This window comes from Chelonia mydas, chromosome 1 (assembly GCF_015237465.2).
Source record: "Chelonia mydas isolate rCheMyd1 chromosome 1, rCheMyd1.pri.v2, whole genome shotgun sequence".
Classification (NCBI taxonomy): Eukaryota; Metazoa; Chordata; order Testudines; family Cheloniidae; genus Chelonia; species Chelonia mydas.
In genome coordinates, this window is record NC_057849.1 from 94,474,473 (window position 1) to 94,498,933 (window position 24,461).

The window sequence follows — 24,461 nt, forward strand, 5'->3', positions numbered from 1 at the left end:
TACCCAAAGGGGTAGCTCCACTTTCAGAACTGCAACATAAGCAGCTGTGTTTGAACAACTTTGCCCAGCCTGCAGCCAATTTTCTGTCAAAAATGGTCTCCTGCCACTGCTTCCAATTTTGGGTGACTTAACCCTACCACATACACATCAAAATGCTTTTGTAAGAACATGTGCTTGGCTGTCATTCAGAGGGAAGATGTCACTCGAAAAACACCTTGGACTTTGAACTTCTATATCCCTGGTCTAAAGAAAGGGTAGCAATGTTTAGCTTTTTACATTCAAAAAAGACTTTCCTTTGAGAAAACAGGTGAGCCACTTTGATAACAATTATCTAAATACTTCATTCACGTGCTATAAATACTGAGGCCCTGATCCAGCGAGGTACTTAGGCATGTACCTAACTTTAAATGCTTTGAAGTCAATGGGCTTTCTTAAAGTGTGCTTAAATTTAACAAATGCTTAAGTTCTTTGCTAACTGTGGCTTGACAGCGCAATACTAAAGATGTATGTGCTTAAAGTGTAGCAACTAAATCTGCATGAAGACACCTAAATAATAATTTTAGTCACCTCAAATCCGATTTAGGCACTTAAAGATAGATTTAGATGCCTAATTTTGGGCTCCCAAACTTGAAAATTAGGCACTGAATCATTAAACCTAACCCATTCTGAAACTCAAAGTATATCATACAGTAGCCACTATATTTCACGCTTTGGAATAAAGTCTTATCTTGGAGAGCCAATGCAATAAAGTTGTTGATTTCATATCTTTAACACTTTTGTTTGAAAGTTCATCCTTCTTATGGCAAATACAGTTTTTAAGTGTGTGTGTGTGTAATTCATTTGACTCTTTTCAAGTCCTAGCAATCATAGCAGAGCAAACCAACATTTTGTGAATGTCATGGCTGTTCCTGGAGTGAATCTGATTCTACAGGTGATTTTAAAATGAATTAGGGTGAAAGAACACAACTAGGCCCACTTGACATCCCCTTGAAGTCAGCTGATCTCTGGGTGGGTCCAGGGTCTGCCACACAGATCCATTTACAGAATTTGAAACTTGTTATTCATCCTAAATAAAGAATATACCAGAAAACTCTTATTACATTAAACTTCCAAAATAACTCATATGCTTTCCATATATAAAACTTACTCAGGACTCAGTATATCACATAAACTAGATTCTACTTTTATTACACAATAAGACAAGAAGTCAAACATAAATCAGTCATTGCAATTTGATGCATCATATTTCATAGCCAAACACTGCTTCTCATGGATTGAATCAGATAATTAGCAGAACAATCATCAGTCATGAACAGGAATTCTGATGCAGAGTATTCAAAATAAATACTTAGACTTAAAATCACTTTTATCTAGTAACTGGTTGTTTCTCCTGGGGAAAGAATGTTATTGTCTTATTGTCTTACAGCCTCTTTCTGTCTATTGGTCCTACACCACTGTAGAATATGAGCAGCTACTACATAGAAAGAAAGATGATTATTGTTTTTTCTATTTTAACTCTTTCCTTCTTGGCCTTAGGAGAAATTTCTGGGTTCATTTATAAGATATTAATTTGTTTGTTTGTTTATGTTTGTGTCAAAGATAGAGCAAGCAGCTGAACTGAAGAAATTAGTTTTGCATTTAGTTCTGGAAGTGACAGGTCCTTATCTCTTATGGGAGTTTGTCAGTCCATTAGAGAACTGAAGTCAGGTCCTTAGTGTTCAGATATATCTCCAAATTAAACAACAGCTATTATGTATTATTGTTGTTGTTGTTGTAATACAAATTATTATTTGTATTACCATAGTGCCTAGGAGCCCTAGTCATGGACTATTTGCTAGATGCTGCACAAACACAGCAAAGAGACAGTTCCTGCCCTAAAGAGCTTACAATCTAAGTATAAGACAAGAAACAACCGGGGGCGTACAAGAACACAATGAGGCAATATTGGTAATTTTGACAGGTAGTGGCATCATAGTACCAGCAGTCTAATTGTTATCCAGTTTTTTTTTGGACATCACAGCAAAGGAGAGTTTTAAGGAAACATTTGAAGGAGGAGAACAACATGGTTTTGTGACAATGTACTGGAAGCTCTTCCCGAGCATGGGGAGAAGCATGAGGGAAAGCATAAAAATGTAACAAATGGGCAATGGCGCCTAGCATGTGTGAGCTGATTAGAAGTGGGAGTCAACATCTTGATCGGGATGGGGCATAAAGGGCCTTGAAAGTGAAGACCTGTAGCTTATGTTTGATATGATAGAGAAGGGAGAACCCATGGAGGGACGCATGCAAAGAGAGGGGTGATTGGTCAAAGAGACAGGCTAGGACAATGGTCTTTGCAGCTGCATTCTGAATGAATGAGAGTGGTGCAAGATTCCATTTGTCAAAGCCAGAGAAAAGGGTGTTGCAGTAATTGAAACATGAGATGATGTTGAGTTTTAGCTGCATGGATGGATAGGACAGATGTTATCTTAGAGATACTAAGCAGAAAGAATTGGCAAAATTTAGACATAGCTTAGAGGCGAGGACCTAGAAAGAGGTCTGAATTGAAGATGATGCCCAGCTTACGGGCCTATGTGATGGGCAAGATATTGGGGTTGCCCACAATGATTAAGAAAGGAGGTAGGAGAAAAGGGTTTAGAGGAAAAGGTTAATAACATGTCTCTTTCAACAACTGACCAAAGTTGTCATTGCAAATGATCTATATGCAATAGAAACTATTTTTACATAACAAGATGGATAAAAATTAAAAAAGTACAAAGGAATATTGGGCTAGATAATCAGCTAGATAATATTGGGCTAAATAATGTAGCTCCTCTGACGTCAATGGAACCTAGTTTTCATCAGCTGAGATGGCCATTTAGAGTTTTACACTATACTAGTCAATCTCAACTGTGGTTTGCAGAGGCAAGAGCACTTGCTGATAGTGTGCAGAGTTAACCAGGCAGATGATGTTAACTCTTCTTTGTTTCCATATGTCGAAGCTCTTCAAAAAGAACAGTAGCTATTAGACTCTGTAAAACTGACAAAGTAGTTTTCTAAATATTTTTATAAGAAATGTTAAAGACAGTTAATACTGTCAAATTGCTTAGTATAGAATTTGCACTATGGTCCGCATTTCCATAAAACATTATATACTGAGCCAATTGTTCATTTTGCTGTCTAGATACCTGCCTGAGATTATGAATGATGGGCTGACCAACCAGATCAACAATCCCGAAGTAGATGTGGACATCACAAGGCCTGACACCTTCATACGGCAACAAATCATGGCCCTAAGAGTCATGACTAACAAACTGAAGAATGCATACAATGGAAATGATGTGAACTTCCAGGATACAAGTAAGCAACTGATTTTGTGAACAAACATATCCTCCAAACAAATTCATAAACCCACCACATCGGGGCCATTATAAATTCTAATAACTCTCCTTAGTTATAGTAATCTGCTAAGTATACCTTATTCCAGATGGTCCTGGGTTGGAAAAGTGAAGCAATGTAAGGGTTTGCCTACATAAAACAGCTTAGCCTAAGGTGTGAATTTAGGCCATATCTGTACTATGGGGACTATGGAGACAAGGCTATATCACTGTGGCTATGCCGGCATAACCTCATAGTGCCAATCCAGTCTATAGCAATGGAAAAGGTTTTTCCAGTGCTGTGGGAACACCATCTACTTGAGTGACAGTAGCTAGGTCAACGGAAGCATTCTAGCTCTGTCTACACTGGAGGTTAGGTCAACATAGCTACAGGGTTCGGGGTGTAGATTTTTCACACCCCTGAGCACGGTAGTTATGCCAACCTCAATTTTAAGCATAGGCCAGGCATCACACTGATTTAGTTAAACTGGTGCATGCCACAGTGTGGACACGCTTATGTCGTTTTAAATGGCTTTTTTCAATTTAATTTAAATAGATTGGGAGCTAAGTCAAAATTGTCTGTTAAACTACAGTAAGTGTCCGCATGGAGCTTTGCACCCATTTAATTAATTCGTTCATCTGGTGAAACTTTCCCACGTAAACAAATCCTAAAATTGCTTCAGTGATATCATTCCGTCTCTCAAGGTTGACCATTTACTGACTAGAACTCAAGTTCCACATTCAAGTTCTCAATCAGAGAATACAGTGTACTCCACGATCTTCACTTTAGTAAAAGTCTTCAAGGAAAAATCGTATATGGTTCTATGGTCCTCATAAGAAGGTTTCAGTATATACTTTTCAAGATCAGACTCATGCAGTATTTTTTTTAAACAGATCTGGGTTTGTGCTATTAGTTGTTATTATTGCAGGTTGTTATTTAGATTATGGTAGCAACCAAAATGCACTACAGCCTTTGCAAGCACATTCCCATAAAATGAAGATCATATAATCTGAGAAGAGGACAAAGTATGGAGGGTGGGGGAAAGAGATAAAATGTACAAGTAAACCAATCAGGGAGGAGCTAGGCTTATGTCTTATTACAGCTATTACGTGTTTGGGGAGTTTTGTTCTTAAGGTGTAGTATTATATTTGCCTCTCTCCTTCCTCCTGCTTCAGTTCATCTCCCCAGCTTTCCACGACTGCAACTGCCTGAGTCTATCCCTGCGTCCGTAAGCGCCTTGTTTAAAAACTGCAGTCCCATCCCTCCGTGTGAATGTGCACCTGACTCAAAAGATAAACAACAGTAATAATCAGGGGCCCACGTACTCTGTGGCACAGTGGGACCACATTCTGCTGCAGTGTTCATTTGTTGTTTCTCCATTCTTGCCTCCCGCACCCAAATGCATACAGGACTAAGGTGGGAGCTTATAGTCAGTTTCAGCAGTTTATCTTCTCAAAATTCCTGAGCCTCAGTGTTTGCTCTATTCTCTAAACCAGTGGTTCTCAAAGCCGGTCCGCCGCTTGTGCAGGGAAAGCCCCTGGCGCGCCGGACCGGTTTGTTTACCTGCCGCGTCCGCAAGTTTGGCCAATCGCGGCTCCCACTGACCGCGGTTCGCCGCTCCAAGCCAATGGGGGCTGCGGGAAGTGGTGCGGGCCGAGGGACTAAACCACCTAGCTGCACAGCTTGCTCACCTGTTTTCTGGGTGTAAACTGTACACCAGCTCTAGCTCATCAACCTGCCTCCAGCCTGGCTCTGTAGAACAGTGCCAGAACACACACTGTAATCCAAGTATCAGGGGATAGCCGTGTTCGTCTGTATCCACAAAAACAACAAGGAGTCCGGTGGCACCTTAAAGACTAACAGATTTATTTGAGCATTATACTGTAATCCAACTGATTACTCTCTGTGGGTAAAATGCAAAATAAGAAACAGTTGTAGGTAGGTCCCAGCAGGGCAGGGAGAGAGAAAATTGCCAGGTGCCTGGTTACAACAAAATAATGAATTCTACAGCAAAAATGCTGAATTTTGTGACATTTTAGAAAAATGCCTAATTCCATGGCTGCACAAGTCATAGGGCAAAGGGCTCTGAGTGAGATGACTGGAGCATTTCCCACCTCTCAGACCCATTGTTTCATGCTCTTTGAAGTTTCAGACTGGGATTGGTGTACCTTCTAGTCACCATTTTGAGGTTATCATTGTACCCCAATCCCTGTCTGAAGCCTCTCATGAAAACTGCCTCTTCCACTGCCTATACTCTCTATCTAGTGTTACAGTTGTACCAGTTACACTAGGGTCTTGTCTACATTACACAGTTTTGTCGGCAAAAGGCAGCTTTTGCCAACAAAACAGTGGAGGTGTACACACAACAAAGCTACTTTCGGGAGAAGAACTCTGCTGTTTTGCCGACAAAATAAAGCCCCCTCGATGAGAGGCATAAAGTTAAAGCACCAATGCGCCAGTGTAGGTGCTACTGTCCGTTATGTCAACATAACCGGCCTCCCCCAGTATCCCACAATGCCCACCGTGACCGCTCTGCTCACTGATTTGAACTCGGTTGCCCTGCAGGCACACGCCCCTCCCCTTTCAAAGCCCCGGGAAGCTTTGACATCCCTCAGCATGGAGAGCTCACAGAGCCCCTGAGGATGCCCCTCCTGGTAGCTGAGGAGGCTGTGGGAGAACTCAGAGGGAATCACAGAACCATTAAAGTGGAATCAGCCGGCAGGCAGAGTGGGCTGCTGCTGTGGGGGGTGGGGGAGAGAGACTGCTGTGCTGTGCAGTTGGGGGCTCATGCGTGGAGGTGTCCCCTTGCCCTCACACCGCTGTCTGAACTTCAAGAGACAGCATGACGACGCACGCTCCCCCAACACGTACCCTTCCCCAACACACACTCTGTCTCTCTCACATATACATTCCCCCAATCTCTCACACACTTCCCCAACACACACTGTTTCTGTCTCTCTCTCTCACACACACACACACTCCCTGCCACAATCTCTCCCCTTCCAACCACCCCCCACATACACTTCAGTTGAAAAGTCGCCGGCAATCTAGGAGGATGTCCATGGAACGATGCAACTGAGAAATCTGCATGATGTGACGCTGTACCTGCCCCGTGAGGCATTGCAAACCCGTCCCAAAGCACCCTGCAACCAGTTGCACAGTGGGACCCACAGTGTGCAACTGCTCTCTGTGTTGATGCAAGAATTGCTAGTGCGGACAGGGCCATCCCTGGGGGGTGTGGGGCCTGGGACAAATCAGCCCTCCTGCTACTCTCCTCACCGTCTGCCCGGCCGCCGCTTGCCTCCTCATCTCTCTCCCCCACCTGCCCGGCCACTGCTCTCCTCCTCGCCATCCGCTGGCACGCCTGCCTCCTCACCCCCCTCCTGCCTGCCTACTGCCACTCACCTCTCCATTCGCCTCCTCACCCCACTCGCCCACCGGCCTCACCTCCCCGCCCACCTCCTCACCTGAATATTGGAACAAATGGCGTCCCAATCATACATCGGTCGGGACGCGAGACAGATGGCTAAATAGTGGGACAGTCCCAATTTTATCGAAGCACAGGGCCCCCCAAAGCGCAGGCCCTAGGGCAGTCACCCTGATTTGCCCTACCCAAGGGATGGCTCTGAGTGTGGATGCACTCTGCCGACATAGTGTAAACATGCAACAGCATGTTAATTAAAGCAGCATAACTTTTGTCGAAAAAACTCTGTCTTGTACGCAAAGTCTAAGTATCTGATACAGCGGAACTTCAGACATGAACATCCTTAGTCTCATTTTGCTTAATCAAAAATTTAAACTCTAGTTCTTTACAATGAACTGCCTTGGCCACTGCTGACCAGGCGAAGGAAAGGTTTGGAAATATCAGGAAAGAAGCCAGATTCACTTCAGAGACAAATACACATCTGGATGTGATGCAATAAGAAGATCTGGGCAGATGCAACAGAGAGAACAAAGCATTGTTATCTCACAAAAGAAAGTGAATGGAAGGGAGTGAAGTGTTAAAAAAATCCTAAATGTAGGAATAAAATGAAAGGTGTACTTTTAATCATTTCAACTGTAAATTCTTCAGAGTAGGGACATTGTCTTCATGCTTGTTTGTAAAGTCCTGAGCATGCTGGTGCTACATAAATAATAATCAGCTATCTCATAACATAAAATCATGTAGCCCTCTCCAAATTTTTGATGAAGAACTTCCAGAAAACAATGAGCATTATGCTCACATGTACACAGAAGATTCACTAGAGATAGGATAGTATGCATGAAAAAAATATCATGCAAATAGCCATTAGGTGTGCTAAGGAGAATCAACATGCTGGCTAGTAGTACTATTGTCACTGTAATTGTAGGCTAGGTCTGCTAGAGAGCTAGAATACATGTACAGAAAAAGGTATGTTAAGAGACCAGTGCTTCTTTACTGAGTTATCACAATGTCCTGTATAAAATTAGCATAATTAAATGTAGTATAGCGACTAATGTCATATAATGGAATGATACAAGGTCAAATAATTTCTGGTCTTCCAGTTTTTTTATTTACTTTTTAAATATTTTATTTGATATGTTGTCTTGTTGGTTGCATGCTAGCAAATTGACATTAATGGAAGCCTCTCTTAGATACTGTCCCATTTAGAAGGTATGAGTTTATGAAACAGAGGAATCATTGCAAACAGTCATAATAAATTGAAGTGGTCCAATTTGCAGTTTGATTCCTAATTAATATATTCAAGAATCCAGATGTGCCATAGTTCAGCAACCTTAAACGGAAAGCCTGAGGGTTGAGCGAAAAAAGCTAAAGTGCTTGTTTCGTCTCTTCCCTACACTAGTGTTACTCCACTGACTTCGAAAGAGTGACTCGTGTTTTACACTGATGTACGAGAGAGAGAAGAGAATCACCTTTTCTGTGTATGTGCAAGGTTACTAATGTATTATAACAGTATTACTTATTGAGCAAACGTGTTCTCTGTGCTGTTGATAACATAGAGAAAGTCACAGTCTCTGCACTCTAAAGCTTTCCAATGATACTTGTTTCCTATGTTACCTTTTGGTTACCAACATACATTATGCTTTAGGGCATACATGCCATCACGTTAAGAACATGCTTAAGCCCATCCCTATTCATCAAGAACTTAAGTACTTGCTTAAACTCCAGTGACTTTTAGTGACTGCTTTGCAGAATAGAGATGGATTTAAACACAGGCTAAAGAAGTTTGCTGAATTGGAGTCTTGGAGCACTGCACAATTCACCAAGTATGTCGTGGGCTTTTCCACCTTCCTCTGAGACATGAGGGGTTGGCTACTTCTCTGAAAGTCAGAATAATGGATCTGAGGGATGAATGGTTGACTTCTATGTTCTTATGTTGTTTTTCTTACCTCCCTGTGCTAGGTGATGAAACCAGTGGCTCAGGAAGCGGAAGTGGTTGCACTGATGATATCTGTCCTACAGAGTTTGACTTCATCACCACAGAAGCACCACCTGTTGACTCAGACAGGAGAGAAGTAGACTCTTCAGCAATCCAGTCTAGCCAATCACTGTTTACGTTGTTCATCATCTGCATCATCCTTGTACTGCAGAGACAGTGGAGATAATCCTGGTTCTGGTCAGAGAGACTGTGTTTTAGCTACGAAAACAGCCAACTTGCTCCTTTTCTTACACTCTTGGACAATGGACCATGCCACAAATACTTACAGTTTTCTATGAGAAGAGAGCAGTACTACAGCCTGCTTCCCTTTTTGTTTTCCCAAAGAGTACCAGGTGCCAGACTGAACTGCTTCCTGTTTCTTTCAAGGTATCTGTGAAGACAATGTCCACTCTTGAGAGAATTCTTTCTCAGATCTTTATTACTGGAGACTTTCTGAGCTGCATTATGCTGCAGAAGTAAAAAGGATCTTTCGGTGTGATGTTTTCCTTAACAAGAAAAAAAAGAGAAAGAAACAAAGAAAACAAATTTCCGTCTAAATCAGGCCAAACTTAAGGCTGCTGCATTTTCAAGAAAAACAAAACAAAAAGACAAAAAAAAAAGGGGGGGAACAAAAAGACAAAAGTTCTTCACAGACAGCCAGGCCTCCTCTAGGGGCTTCTGTCCAGTGATTCAGGTCATCAGAATGATCATTACTATTGCAAGGAAGTTTGATTTTTTTTTCTAACACAACAATAAGAGTATGTCTCAATGGTGAATATCTTGCACTCCATCTGCCAACAACATCAGATTGGTATGAAGGTACAGGAGGCTGAAAAAAGAAGCTTGTCTTTTAGTATGATAGTAACACCACTAAGCTCAGAATATCATGTTACAGTTGCTTATGATTTAAATCTCGATGCCCAGTAAAAATTTGAGTAGATGCACTATTTCTTTAGCTTCTTTCAGTACTGATCGTTACATAATTGGCACAGATTTCCACCTTGCGTCCCCTCAACAATTGTGGTGATGCTAAACAAATCTTCCCTTTGGACAGAAAATAATATCTTGTGATATAATCTCTTTCCTTTTGCCACAGGTTTGACATTGATTAGAATTTTCTGCTACTGTGTTCATTATCCCACCAACCTGACAATACTTTAATGAACTGATAAGAGTGATTGGATCCATATGTGAGTTTCACACATAACTACATCCTTTGCATTCATTAGTTTCTGTATCACAAGGGGTACTGTGCTACAAAAAGTCAAGACAAAAAAATATAGTACTGACATGGAGATTTCTTTCACTTTCTTAGTCTTAGTATGATCATCTATTTTTATATATATAAATATATAGAGATCACAGATTTTAACTTCTTAATTACAAGCTCAGGGTTGACACATCTTTGTAAGGAAAAAAATGTTTTGTCAACCAGCTCTTCTTTTTTTGTGCTGCTCTGGAAAGGAACCCTTTAATGACTGGTGAGCACAAGAATCAAAGAAGACAACCTTTTTACATATCCAGTGTCCGTTTCTTAAAAAGTTGCAAGGGGGCGAGAACCCCTTTTGTGTGTGTGCTTTCGCGTGGGCATGTGAGTTTGTGTGAAATGCCTACAGAAATGCACAGAGCAGTGTGACTTGTTTTGTGATGGCAATTGTACTCTCAAATGCTTCAAGAATATGCCACTTTAATAATCATTGCCCACATGGATACGGCTCACAGATATGGCTCTGGTTTGCATTAGATTGCATGACCTGAGTATAGAGGCTTTTTTAAAGCGTGGGTAAATGAGTGTCAGCAAGTAGGCAGACATCAAACCCTTCCTTCCCCCCGCAACAAGAAACAAAGGGCTTCTGTGAAAATTCTCAGAGGTATTGAAATGATTTGCTACAAATATACTTCCTGGTTCTTATAATGATTCTAGAGTTGTTAAGGACAAAATATGAAACCACTTTAAAGTAAGCCAGCCACATTACAGTTAAGATGTTGAACATGTAAATCGTATATGTTCCAATCTCGTTTTCTTATCAGATTATAATTATCTATCAATTTAGCCATTAAATTAAAGTAGTAAACACACAGCACAATAGGATAAAGTATATTTAAACACTTTTACCAATATATATATATATTTACAAACTACTATCAATATATTGTCTAATAAGAAAAACAAAATGTCAGTTTTTAAGACCCTGTATTCCATTTTTTGTTTGTTGTTGTTTTTTATTTAAAACTTGATAAAATTCAGCATTGCTGGCCCAATTCAGTATCACATGCTTTGCGGAGAAACCATCAGTTTTATAGCCAGGGTCTGTGTTCATGTCAGACATTGCATAGATAGCTCTGGGCAGTGTTTCCAGTCATCTTCATGCTTCACTTTAGAACACTTAGCGGCTAAAGTTAAATTTCTTCGTTAACTCAATGTCTACACTAGCACTTTTGTCGGTAAAACTTTTGTTGGTCGAGGTTTAAAAAAAACATGCCCCTGACTGACATAAGTTACATGGACAGAAGTGCAGTGTCATTGGGATACGCTCTCCCGTCAACATAGCTACTGCCGTTCACTGGGGGTGGTTTAATTATGCTGGCCGGAGAGCTCTCTCCCATCATCATAGAGCAGCTACACGGGAGACCTTACAGTGGTGCAGCTGCATCGATACTGCTGTGCCGCTGTAAGGCCTCTAGTGTAGACACAGTCCGTATCAGTTAAAGCCAACCCATGCAGCAGATTTGCTTGACCCCTGGTAAGCACCACACTAAGAAGTTCTTTCCTCTGGATTTTTTCATTGATTTCTACATACAGTGGAACATGAGGGAGATTTCTCTGAAAATCTCCCCTAGTCCTCAACCTTCTCATTCTACACATCTACTGGCCCCTACTTGCACTGCTGCACTTCACATGTCGTCTTTCAGAACATGAGGGATTCAATTTGACTTGTACAATTCAGCATTTATCCTGCAGTAAATTATGTCAATTTCACCCGATTACGCTCTGTCAAGAAGCTTATGTAATGAAATCAACCCAGCTACATTGAGGCACTTTCACTGCTGCATCCAACTTCTGCTGGGTAAAGCAGAGTTGGGGTAGATTGCAAACAAGCCTCTTGTGGATCCCTGATTCTCTGCACTAGCTCTGGCGCTGGTTAGGGCAGCCTGCTGGCTGAAGCACATAGCTGGAGCCCGCATGCTCTTGCCACCTATCCCACTGTCTTGATCCAACACACACCTCCACCCACCTCAGTATGTCTTTTTGGCAGGGAGGGAGACATAGGGGCCAGCTGTGCCTGCTGGTGAATCTTCCCACACCAGCAGAATCCCCAGCAGGGGACTTGCAGGAGGTGTCAGCTCAATTTGCAGAGAGCAAAAGCAGTGGATGTTGGCAGAAGATCTGCTCTGCTGAACCAAATTCATCCTTAGCTTAACTTAATTGGCTTCATTAGAGTTATGCCAGGAGTGAATTTTCCCCATAGTATTTTATCTGTTTTCCTACTGTTTTTTTAAAAGTGAGGTAATGTCAGAACATGGAGATCCCTCTGTATGAGAGGTCAGGCACATAGCTGTTGGAGAGTCCCTAGCTTGAATGTTTCTCTCACAGATCACATTTTGCTGAGATTTAAAGGAGCTATTAAAACAACAGAACATATGAAATTGGGAATTAAGAAATAAAACAAACAGTGGTGTTTATAAATGCAAGAATCTAGATCATTTAATGTGCCTCTACTTACAGCCGCTTTACTCCTAATAAGTATTTTGGTGGTTTTTTGTGTGCCACAACTGAAATAATACTCTTCTGTTTATGATTGTTAAAGTAAGAGAGAATAAATGACACTAATAAACTTTTTAGAAGTCTGGACCTAGAGTCTGAGGCAAAATCTCTGGATTACACAGCCCTCTAGTGTCACGTAATCCTGAAGTTCTGTGCAGCTTTGTTTACAGTTTATAAATGGAGGATTTGAATGAATTATATATGGTAATGAATAGTGCGGTCAGCACGCTGTATTTTTTATTTTGGTATTAATTCCATTTATTTTACCCTGTCCCCGCCTTGTCAGAATGCTACAGATTTTTGTATTGACAACTCATCGCTGTATCATAGAGGTTGTCAGGGGAGATGTAGGAGGGCGCAGCAGTTGAGTAGGAGGAAGTTGGGGAATAGTGGATTGTGATTTCATCTTAAACTGGAGGAATGGGGGAACCTACTATAAGGAGGTTTTTAGGTCCACCAACCAGGCCCCAGGTTACTTTTAAGACCCTAGCAAAGGAGACAATCACTGCTTGCTGTAGTAGACAAAAAACACTGCTAATTCCAGAGTTCAGATCCAAAGGTTTATTTTAGCATAGGTACAAGGTGCCACACTCCAGTGATCAGCTGAGGGTGACCAACCAATGATTCGGCTGAGTACACAGCTGTACACAAACAAAGACAAAGACTTAAGTCTCTGTGCAGTCCTTTATACCCAAGATGAAACCATACTTTTATCAACACATCCCCTCTGATTGATTACATAATAATTAATAATGTTCTATGACCAAATATAAGATTCCTCATTACACCCTAAATTATATAACTTATTTACTTCTGAACCATAACAAAACTATTCATCTGAATATTTGACAGGGATTTGGGGACTTTTCTTGTTTATCCTAATTATATTTGGCAGGATCATCTTAACCTTTCATTGTATCTTCATCCTTGTAACCTTGGCCGTGTCCTGTACCCAAATCAGAGACATGTCAAGAACTGAACAGGATAATTAGTACACTAAATGGCTTTGTTTTGCACTCATTCCCAAAAAGGAGTATTCAAAGGTCTTATGAACCAAACTATTAAACTAAGCCCACATTTATATGGCTTATAGCGCTTGCTTATATATTGCTAGCTCATATGTAAAGTATATATTAACCATTAAATACATGTAGGCCCTTACCATTTTATATGAGGCAAGTTCACCTAATCACTGTCTCACTTCCTTACTCTGACAATGTGCCCCAGACAAGGTCATGGTAAAGGCCAAGATATCCCAGTTCCCTAGAGAGCTTGTGTTATTATCATTGCAGCACTTTGCTCACATCATTCTCCACACCTTTTTAGCATCTGAGTATGAATGGTAAAGATCAGCCAAGCTCTGGATGGTCTCCCTGTCCTGTGGAGCACCCTTACAGATGCAAGGTCTCCCACCATTGTCTGAACCTACCCTCACCGCTTCCATGCAATAGTTAGAAAATTTAGAACTGTTCATGGAGAGCTCTAAATCACATGCTAAGCCAGGTCACAAGAAGCATCACTTGTCCCTAGCTGCAAACCAACCCAAAGATCATGCTCAAATATCAATATAATTAAATGGCCATTTAAGCACTTTTTTTCATTGTTGATTTTAACAAAAATCAAAAAACAAAAACACAGCACCTCTCCTGTGACTCTCCTCCTTTCACTTTACACGTAAGGAAAATCCATTAAGACCAAATACAGAATGTTTTAGATTGATTCCAGCCATGAAAATCAGATTGCCACAAATTTATTTATGGAAACAAAAGAATGCATACGGATTGCACTTATTAACAAGAATGCCAAATTTTAAAAACCACAAAGCTGGCATTTGTTACACTAACCCACAAAGTCTCTACTTTGCTATGCCTGATGAATAAGAAGGAATAGAGCCAAGGAGAGTACAGTATCAAGTGGCATTGTGAAATCCTCAAGCTGAAGCAGTTTCAAAGGGAGACAGAACATTAAAATGCTGAGGATTAGATGCAGAGTGTTGTGAATACATTGTCAGAGAGTGAGAGAGAGAGCGAGAGAGAGAGCAATGCTTACATCCTACTAACGAAAGACAAACAATGCACTGAATGGAGTAACATTTCCATTCTACACAGACACACTCACTGTGATGATCACATTAATGTGCAATTATCCACCCCTATTGAATGAGCAAACAGCATACACAAACATCTAGAATTGGTGGTAACATGCAGCACAAAGCAAAAGACAACTGACATTTGCTATTAACCGCTTTCTCATCTTTTCTACAGCACAGGAAACCAAATGGAAAAACAAGAAAGCAGGCCTGAGCTCCTAATCTAGTGCATTCATGAAGCAGTAGTTAAAAACAAAACTTTTAGAAATAAGAAAGGGAAAAGATTTAGAGATATTCCTCCTGGAAACTTTTTCAGCAGCCTCTTGTATCTTTATGGGCTTATTTATTGACCCAGATTATTTGCACGGTTATCTGATGAGAACTTGATAGTGGTAATATGAATTGCCCTTAGACTAGAGTTATTGTTTCTAATAAATGGACCATGTAGTTTACAACTCTGTTTTTACATTTCAGATAAGGAACTAATTTGTGTCTGAGCTATATTTTATGGGTGAAATCCTGGCCCCATTGAAGTCAATGAGAATTTTGCCGTTGACTTTGATGAGGCCAAGATTTCAATGAGAAAGGTAATTCCATTTTGCAGAGAACATTGCTATTTGCTTGCATTCTGATTCAGAACCAAAACCAAACATTTTAAACTTCACTGTGAAAGGGAGCAGATCCCTTACGCCAGGGCAATCTGCCTGGCAGGCTACCTCCCAGCCACAGACAATGGAAACCTGGGTCCCTGACTCTGAGGCAATTTGCCTGGCAGGCTCCCCTCAGTCTGCCAGCTAGGCTGCAAAGGAGCCAAGCAGGTGGGCTGACAGGAAACCAGGCAAGTTTCCCATAGAATTCTACCTGGGTTTAAATCAAACTGGTTCCATGAATAATGTCTATTTTGATGGATTGGCAAATTCTGATGAAAAAACATTTGTGGAATTTTTCTGACCAGCTCTAATTTTAACCTGTATCCGACCATGCAGCTTCAGCATTATGCTGAGTCACATATGCATGAGGGATTTTTGTCTCATAGTGCACCAGAAGTGCTCTCTCTCTCTCTCTCCATTCCCTTATTCCTATTCCAGCCCTAGTAAATCTGTCAGGCTACATCTTTCAGGAAGCAGGCAGCACCTAGTGGTGAAGGGGTTTTTCTGTTGCTAAGAGATCAGAAATTGGCCCTTTTCTGTTTTAGTTCTTCACTGAGGAGGAAAGAGGTAATGGAAGGGCAGTTCTTTCTCTTTCAGCCTCTCACCTCAGTCCCTGGAAAAATCATGGCGCAGGTCCTCAAGGAATCAATTCTGAAGCACTTAGAGGAGAGGAAAGTGATCAGGAACAGTCAGCATGGATTCACCAAGGGCAAGTCATGCCTGACTAATCTAATTGCCTTCTATGACGAGATAACTGGTTCTGTGGATGAAGGGAAAGCGGTGGACGTGTTGTTCCTTGACTTTAGCGAAGCTTTTGACACGGTCTCCCACAGTATTCTTGTCAGCAAGTTAAAGAAGTATGGGCTGGATGAATGGACGATAAGGTGGATAGAAAGCTGGCTAGATTGTTGGGCTCAACGGATAGTGATCAATGGCTCCATGTCTAGTTGGCAGCCGGTACCAAGTGGAGTGCCCCAAGGGTTGGTCCTGGGGCCGGTTTTGTTCAATATCTTCATAAATGATCTGGAGGATGGTGTGGATTGCACCCTCAGCAAATTTGCAGATGACACTAAACTGGGAGGAGAGGTAGATACGCTGGAGGGTAGGGATAGGATACAGAGGGACCTAGACAAATTGGAGGATTGGGCCAAAAGAAATCTGATGAGGTTCAACAAGGACAAGTGCAGAGTCCTGCACTTAGGACAGAAGAATCCAATGCACCGCTACAGACTAGGGACCAAATGGCTCGGCAGCAGTTCTGCAGAAAAGGACCTAGGGGTTACAGTGGACGAGAAGCTGGATATGAGTCAACAGTGTGCCCTTGTTGCCAAGAAGGCCAATGGCATTTTGGGATGTATAAGTAGGGGCATTGCCAGCAGATCGAGGGACGTGATCATTCCCCTCTATTTGACACTGGTGAGGCCTCATCTGGAGTACTGTGTCCAGTTTTGGGCCCCACACTACAAGAAGGATGTGGAAAAATTGGAGAGAGTCCAGCGAAGGGCAACAAAAATGATTAGGGGACTGGAACACATGAGTTATGAGGAGAGGCTGAGGGAACTGGGGATGTTTAGTCTACGGAAGAGAAGAATGAGGGGCGATTTGATAGGTGCTTTCAACTACCTGAAAGGGGGTTCCAAAGAGGGTGGATCTAGACTGTTCTCAGTGGTAGCAGATGAAAGAAAAAGGAGTAATGGTCTCAAGTTGCAGTGGGGGAGATTTAGGTTGGATATTAGGAAAAACTTTTTCACTAGGAGGGTGGTGAAACACTGGAATGCGTTACCTAGGGAGGTGGTGGAATCTCCTTCCTTAGAAGTTTTTAAGGTCAGGCCTGACAAAGCCCTGGCTGGGATGCTTTAATTGGGGATCAGTCCTGCTTTGAGCAGGGAATTGAACTAGGTGACCTCCTGAGGTCCCTTCCAACCCTGATATTCTATGATTCTTTCCTTTCAGCTAAAATACATTAAGCTGCAATCTACCGGACTTTTCTTGGACCTTACTTAGGCAAAACTCCCAGGGAAGACAAATCCAGTCTCCCTAAAAGTCAGTAAGCATTTGACCTGAGAAAGGAGTGCAGTATTTGACTTTCAGTTCTGAGTAGCAGAGAAGGGAAGAAATGTAACTTCTCAAAAGCTAGCGCAAGGCTACACGACAGCGCTATGTCAGCGCAGCGGCACCCATGCAGCTGTGCCGCTGTAGCATGTCTGGTGACCATAGGTGCTGGAACTCCAGGTGCTGGGGGTGCTGCCGCACTCTCTGGCTTGAAGTGGTTTCTGTTATATACAGGTACAGGGTTTACAGTTTGGTTCAGTGGCTCTCAGAAGCCCCACTATAAAAATTGCGTCATTGCACCCCTGCTGGTGACAACGCGCTATGCCGATGGGAGAGCACTCTCCCAGTAGCATAATTTCTCCACCTCTGCGAGAGGCGGAAGCTGTGTCAGTGGGAGAGCGTCTCCCGCCAACATAGTGCCAGTGTAGATAGCATTTAAGTCGCTGTAACTTGCATCGCTCAGGGCGGTGTCTTTTTCACATCCCTGAGCCACATAAGTTACATCTACTTAAGCGGTAGTGTAAACCAGCCCTTAGAGGCCAGTCATTTAGACAGCTGTGTGGGTGTCACTCCATGAGCTGCTCCGATATCTCCGCTGAACTTGGCACGCCCACTCAAATCATCTGAGGCAAGAATTCTTGCAGTGTATCTGTATTCTGTCCACAGACGGTCTTATTTGTTCTTCCAAAAAGGCTGGAGGGATAGTTGGTGGCTAATTGGGAGAAGCAGGGATTTCAGAATGAAACACAGCAAGTTTGTGATGTAAAGAGGAAAAGGAGTTAGAATCAACAGGATTGCATAAGGAGTAAGGCAGTTACAATACCACTGTCCAGCTTTTGCTTGGCTTCTCCTGGCTAGATAGCTTTCATTTTACACTTTTTACAGCCTACCTGGCAGCTCCCCAACATGCAGGTAGTTGAAGGCTTCCTAGCTCAGAGAAGTTTGCTAGGCTGATGCTAGGCCTTACAGGCACACTGTCTTGTCCTGTATCTTTCTGTCCCAGGCTGTAGCTCTGCTCTCTGAAACAGAACTAAGTGATTCCGAAGTCCCTATTCTAAGAAGCATAAATAATGTAAGCCCCAAAGCCCATCATTTCTGACGAGTTTATTTGAATGACTCATTTCCAAAGTGTGTCCAGTGAGCTGTCTTCTAAAGCCCACAGTGGACCTTATTTATACATCTCTGTTACCCTAATGGAGTGGATGAGACGGTGTTCCATCTTCCCAGCTGATGCTCAGACTGGTAGCTGAAGGTAGTACTGACCTCACCCCAGATCACTGAGAGAAACATGAGTTATGGGGAAAACCCCTGGAGATGTGTGTTTGGAAACTAAAGATTAATTATATGAATGTCTGTTAAGGAAATGCACTAAGCACCATTTGCCCATGTCACTCTGTAGTTTAGTATAGGTCAAACTGAATTACACAAACAAGCTTTGCCCAACAAATGCTGTATTTCTTGCACCCACTTTAGCACGGTTTGCAGGCTATTAGAGGGAGAGAAAGAGAGAGAGAGAGAAGGCAACTATCAATTTCTCTCCACCTTGTTTCACTCACTTCTCAGTGTCACCTAATCTTGTCTGGCTTGAATGGCCAATTTTCCTGAACCCATCAGCTCATCTAGAATGAAGACTAGTGCATATGCTGGTCATATTCACTTCACAAAACAGCACAGAGGTGACTTTCTATCTTCCTTCTAAATAGCCTCTGGAGAGCTCTGCATCAATGTTTAATTTGGCAACATGCTGCAGCCAGAAGAGATAATAACAGTTAAAATCCTGTTCACATCTTTTTCTTCTTGACAGGATCTATTCCACCCCCAACTTCACCCCTTATTTTCCAGACTCAGACAGCTGGGTGTACTACTATAGCTGTTAGAAAACACTCTACATCAGTGGTTCCATTGTGGCAAAATATTGCTTCTTTCTCTTGCCTTGTGTTTTGGATTGTCCTATTGTTCTGGTCATCCAGCAAAGCCAGCAGAGAATTTGCCAATTTGCTGAAACCAGAATTAGCTCAAAATGCCACAACAGCAGCAGAAGTTTGCAGTCAATACTGTGTGAGATGTTTTGGTTTTCTCTTTGGGGTTGTTTTTAGAATTTCATCCCGAGTGTCTGTCCGTTTATGTTTATACCATGATTATTATATCATTATATATATATATGTTTATATGTGAGCGTTATGTTATACGGATACATTATACATACCTCTATGGATCATTTAGGCACTTAAATGAGTCAGCCAGATAGAATCATAGAATCATAGGCCTGGAAGAGACCTCAAGAGGTCATCTGATACAGTCCCCAGCACTCATGGCAGGACTAAATATTTAACAGTGCTCAGCAGCCAGGCCCACATCCACAAAGAGATGTAGGCGTTGCAACTTGTACTATACAATGCCGGGGGAGAGAGATAGGCACTTTAGACTGCAATCCACAAAAACCAGCATGCCAGGTGAGGAGCCTTCTAAGCTACCCAGTGGGAGATGCTCATGAGAGGGATGTGCCCTAAGCCCCTCCCCGTCATGGAGACAGGTTCAGGGAGGTGCCTATCTCCACAAATGGTAACCCCCGACCTGGAGTCTGGCACCTTAGGCTCTTCTTATTGGAATGAGTTAGATACCTCCACACAAAGGAGGAGGAGGTGTCATTCCCCACCTTATAATTTTTAGTCCAGTGGTTAGAGCACTCCACCGGGATATGGGAAACCCAGATTCAGTTCCACATTCTTTGACAGAGAGGGGGAAGAAAGGATTTGAGCAGGGAGCTCCTACCTCTCTGGACAGTGCACTAACCACTGAGCGATGGAATATTCCAGTGTGGTGGAATCCCTCAGTCTTTCCTATTGAAGCTTTTCCACTCTGGCTAAATACTTTAACAGCCACTGAGCCAGGGAGAGAGCATGAGAGGGAGAGAACTGTAGGGCAGCGGTTAGCGGACCCATCTGGCAGGCGGAAGAAGCTGGGGGGCCCAGTCTCCCTGCACCAATCACTCTGTCATTAGTTATCCATAAAGGAACAGCTTCAACAGAAGAGAATGAGGGAATCCCGTATCAGGCTATCCCATAGCTCAGTGGTTAGGGTACACTTCTGAGAGGTGGGAGATCCCTGTTCAAAATCTTTCTTCCCATCAGGAGATGGGGGGAACTGAGTCTGGATCTCCCATGTGCTGGGAGAATGCTCTGACCACTGGGCTAAAAGTTATAAGGTGGACACTACCACCATCAGATTTCAAATAGAGCCTGAGTTGATAGATATGCACAGAGGCTGCCTACCAGATCAGGACCTCCACACAGCTTAGGTGGCCAAGCATCTATCTTCCACCAGTTTGTGAATTGCTCTGGGACTTAAATGAGAGGGATGCAGCAGTGCACATGCCCAGAGGCTGAAACATAGGCACTTAGAGAACTTTTACCTTGAAAACATAGACACCGAGTGTGTTTAGGTGCCTACAAGGTTTAATGAAGGTTCTGTGGCTCACAGTGGAGCCAAACTAGGACTTAGGCACCTAAACCCGGGTTTGGGTGCCTAAGTACCTTTGTGGATCTGGGCCATTCCCCTTTGAGTGTAAAGTGCTGACAAATCGACGCTGGGTTTGCACAGATGTAAATGATTAAACAAGGTGCAAGGCAAGGCAGGGTCAGGTCCCTGCTATCCTTAGTCTCTCACCCATCAGTTAGTACATCCAGACTCATGCAGCTGTGAACTTTTCTTTTTTAGTGGCTAACTATGTAATGAATTCCTGGCCACCAACACTCCCCATGGCTGCCCTCCAAACAGCACACGCATGGCATGAAGAACGGCACTCAAGACCAGCTGTCCTGAAATGGCAGCTGCCATGAGGTAGGTCAAGGGCTGCATTGCAGTGGGCTGAAGCACAGCCCCTACAGGTGGCTGCCTTAACGAGGTTTAATGTGACAAGGGGGCCCATCAATAAGAGGCAGAGATGCTAGAGAAGGGGATTAATATAGCACAGGGAGAGTGAGAACACTGGCACTCAGATAACGATACCGTTAAGTTTTAATATGTTTGTTACAAGTAAATTCTACTCATTTGTCAAAAACCAGTTTCTGCTGCTTCAGCAACAGGAAAATATCCATTAGCTAGCCAGTCAGTAGGGTTTATAGCCACTAGAAAGCAACATAATCACAAAAATGGAACATATCTGATTTTCACTAGTTTTGTAGAGGTGACTCGTAGTAACAAAGTGCAGCTTCCTTTGTAACAGATTGCTTCCCATGGAGCCCCCTCAGTGGGGTTATCCTCTGTTTCCAATCTGCCTTTGTGCAGCTGGCCTTTTAAATTAGTCAGAACCAACAGCTGTAGCCTTAATATGTCCATTCTGCATCTGACTGATGCTTGCCGTGGCTCCTCGTTTTCCAGCAAGTAAGCGTTATTTGTGCCTGTTATGTTTTCCATTTCTTATTCCTGCGGAGAGGGCACATTCCCATTTACATACACACACACAACCCAGTATGCACTATAAAAGAGTCATTGAAAGGATTTTATTTTGCCGCCACTTTCCTGACAGAGACCTAATAGGTCAGTAGAAGCCTGGGCTGGAATTTGATTTTTATAGCAGTTTAGAGTTTGGGTCTCTGACAGAGTTCTCACAGCAACTGTAGAATAATTGTGGAAAATAATCAGACTGCAGCTATTAATAGTATCTGCAGTGCTGTTAAGTATGCCCACACCCACACCCACACCAAGAAAAGAAAAAAGGAAACAACAACCTAGCAATCATCCCAGACTTGTACATCTTTGTGCTTTGCCATTAGAAAGTTTGTCATTTCTTGCTCTCAATTTGAACAAAAAAATGTAAAAGCTCACCAATGCCTCAAAAAAAAAATCTCAATTTTCATGCTGGAACAATTGTTCAAATGATGACTTATTTTTTAAAAAATATGTTCCCAGAAAATGAATAGGGTGAGATATTGATGATCAAAGCTCTCGTCCTGTTTTGGGATTCTGATGGTAGCATGCATAAGCCACATGAGGTTTGCTCTCACTGCTTATGATAGCATCTGACCCCTCAACTGAATTACAGCTTTCTAATCATACTCTCCCTACCCATTATCCAAGAGCCTGAACTACATTACAGAAAAGCTACACAATAAATTACCTCTGCAGCTACTAGATTTTCTTAATCACACTTTTTTCCCTTACCTAACAGTCTGCTCCAGGGAGGCTTGACTAGTAAAAATGAATTCAGAATCCTCAGCAAATACAAGGAAGGGAAGCACTTGACATTTTCCAGATGTCCTCAGAGGGGCACTGCTTGGCCCATTATTTTTCCATTGACCTGTGAGTTTGTACTAAGTCCAGCACAGGAAAGTTTATAAGGGTTTCACAAGGCAGTGCTCGGGAATGTAAGTGTCATTTCTTCCCTCAAGGCATATTATTAATGTTGTGCTTCTCAAGCCTGTTTGTCTCATGATTTGTCAGGTCAAATATGTTAAAGCCAGTATATTTGGGAACCATAAAGCAGCTAGACCCTGAAATGCTGTGTTCCTGTCCATTAGTAAGGAGAGTTTTTTGGGGGGTCGGGGGTCTATTTACAGTCATTATATTTTTCTTGCTGAGCCTGCTTTTTTCATCCACCTTGACATTAACATTCTGTTAACACAAACTCGTGTCTGTAACTGGGCATCTTCCTAAAATATTCGCATGTACTATTAAATCTTGCTTTCCAGGCAAAGCAGCCAAGCCTGGTGCAATATCATGTTGTTAGACAAAGGCATTTGGAAGAGGCTACAGATTTTATTTTCAAAATCAATACTTTATTTTGTTGTCTTTGGAAAAGCCCCTTGAAGTGCTTAAAGCACAGTTTGAGAGTTAAGGTCCCATTCAAATATTCAACAACAGATGGAGACAATAACTAATGTTCCCAAAGAATAATTTGATTTGCCCTGCCTTTTGCCTGCAAACTTTGCCAGTGTCAGACAGATCGTACCTTGTTCGTTTTCCTGCTTCGTACTATACATATATTCATGAATATGTGTTTTCATGGACAAAAGTGTTAGGCAAAATTATTTCTGTCATAGTGTTACTCTACTGCTGCCTCGTGTGCATATTTTAAAGCATAAGCATTTGTAATGACTTGTTGGAGAGTCAAGTCAACAATCACCTGACCACTATCAGAGACCTATTTTTTGTGAAGACGACATTAAGTAATATATTTTAGTTCTGGTGATAAGGCCCCAGAGGTCACATTTCAGAGTAGATACTAAACACTCTCTAGCAATGTATTGCTGCAAAGACACTTTAGCACATGTTTAGGAAGATTTTTGTTTCCAGTTGGTCTGAATCTGATTAGGAGAAATGGTGAGACTTTTCTCACTTAAGTAAAAAGATACAGTGGAGGGTGTTGTTATCTTGAGATAATCAGACCTCTAAAGCATTAAAAGGTGGAATCCATGGTTAAGTACCTCGAAATCCAGAGGTATCAGGAACTCAGCTGAAAAGTCCTTATTGCTATTATGAAAAGTCTTTACTGGGAAAACATAGTCATCAGTTGCACATATTGAAGTAGTCTCTGACCAGAGATGGTTGTTGGGGTATGAGGATGGCATAGACCAAGGGGAAACCATTCCCCACCAGGTGACTGGGACCCCGTTGTGCAACTCCCTCCCAGAGTTCCTTCAGCCCTGATGATCATTTTAGAAAACAATCCTACAATCCATGGCCAAATGATTTACCGAAATGGAGACAATGGGCTCCCAGTCTGGGGTTGCCAAGTGGTGGAGGATCAGAAAACCACCTCTCAGTGGAAGTTTCAGTTAAATGGTGGGTTCACAAAGAAATATGCACTTTCCTTTTATATCTTTGTTCGCGAAGCCATATGGGCTTCCAGTCCTGCTTCCCTTGAAGCCAATGTGAATTGTGTGATTGACTCCAAGGGGAGGAGAAGTGGGCCCAGTAAGCTTGATGCTAGCAAGTTCTGTGCTTATTTCCTCAGTGTCCATTTGCAGAACTCCATATATGATGCTTATTTTATTAGCTCCTAATAACAATAGTAATAAAGTGTGGGGCAATCTTTTACACTGTTGCTAATATATTCAGTACTGTATGTATATATACTTGACACCTCAGTGAAGACTTTGACATGCCTTATTCATTCTAGCTATTTTTATGGTATTGTTTTGTTAGAT

At 42.2% G+C, this 24,461-nt stretch overlaps 1 protein-coding gene across 2 annotated transcripts in view; it reads left to right on the forward strand.

The window, feature by feature from the left end:
* The window catches only part of GPC6 (glypican 6), a 1,155,513-nt gene extending 1,134,218 nt beyond the window's left edge, over window positions 1-21,295 (forward strand). For both annotated transcript variants that reach the window (XM_043534545.1, XM_007066216.4), the window contains 2 exons: window positions 3,164-3,339; window positions 8,741-21,295. In XM_043534545.1, coding sequence (XP_043390480.1) covers window positions 3,164-3,339; window positions 8,741-8,943 — 379 coding nt within the window. In that variant the 3' untranslated portion in view covers window positions 8,944-21,295. The remainder of the gene's footprint in view (window positions 1-3,163; window positions 3,340-8,740) is intronic.
* Window positions 21,296-24,461: the final 3,166 nt, after the last annotated feature.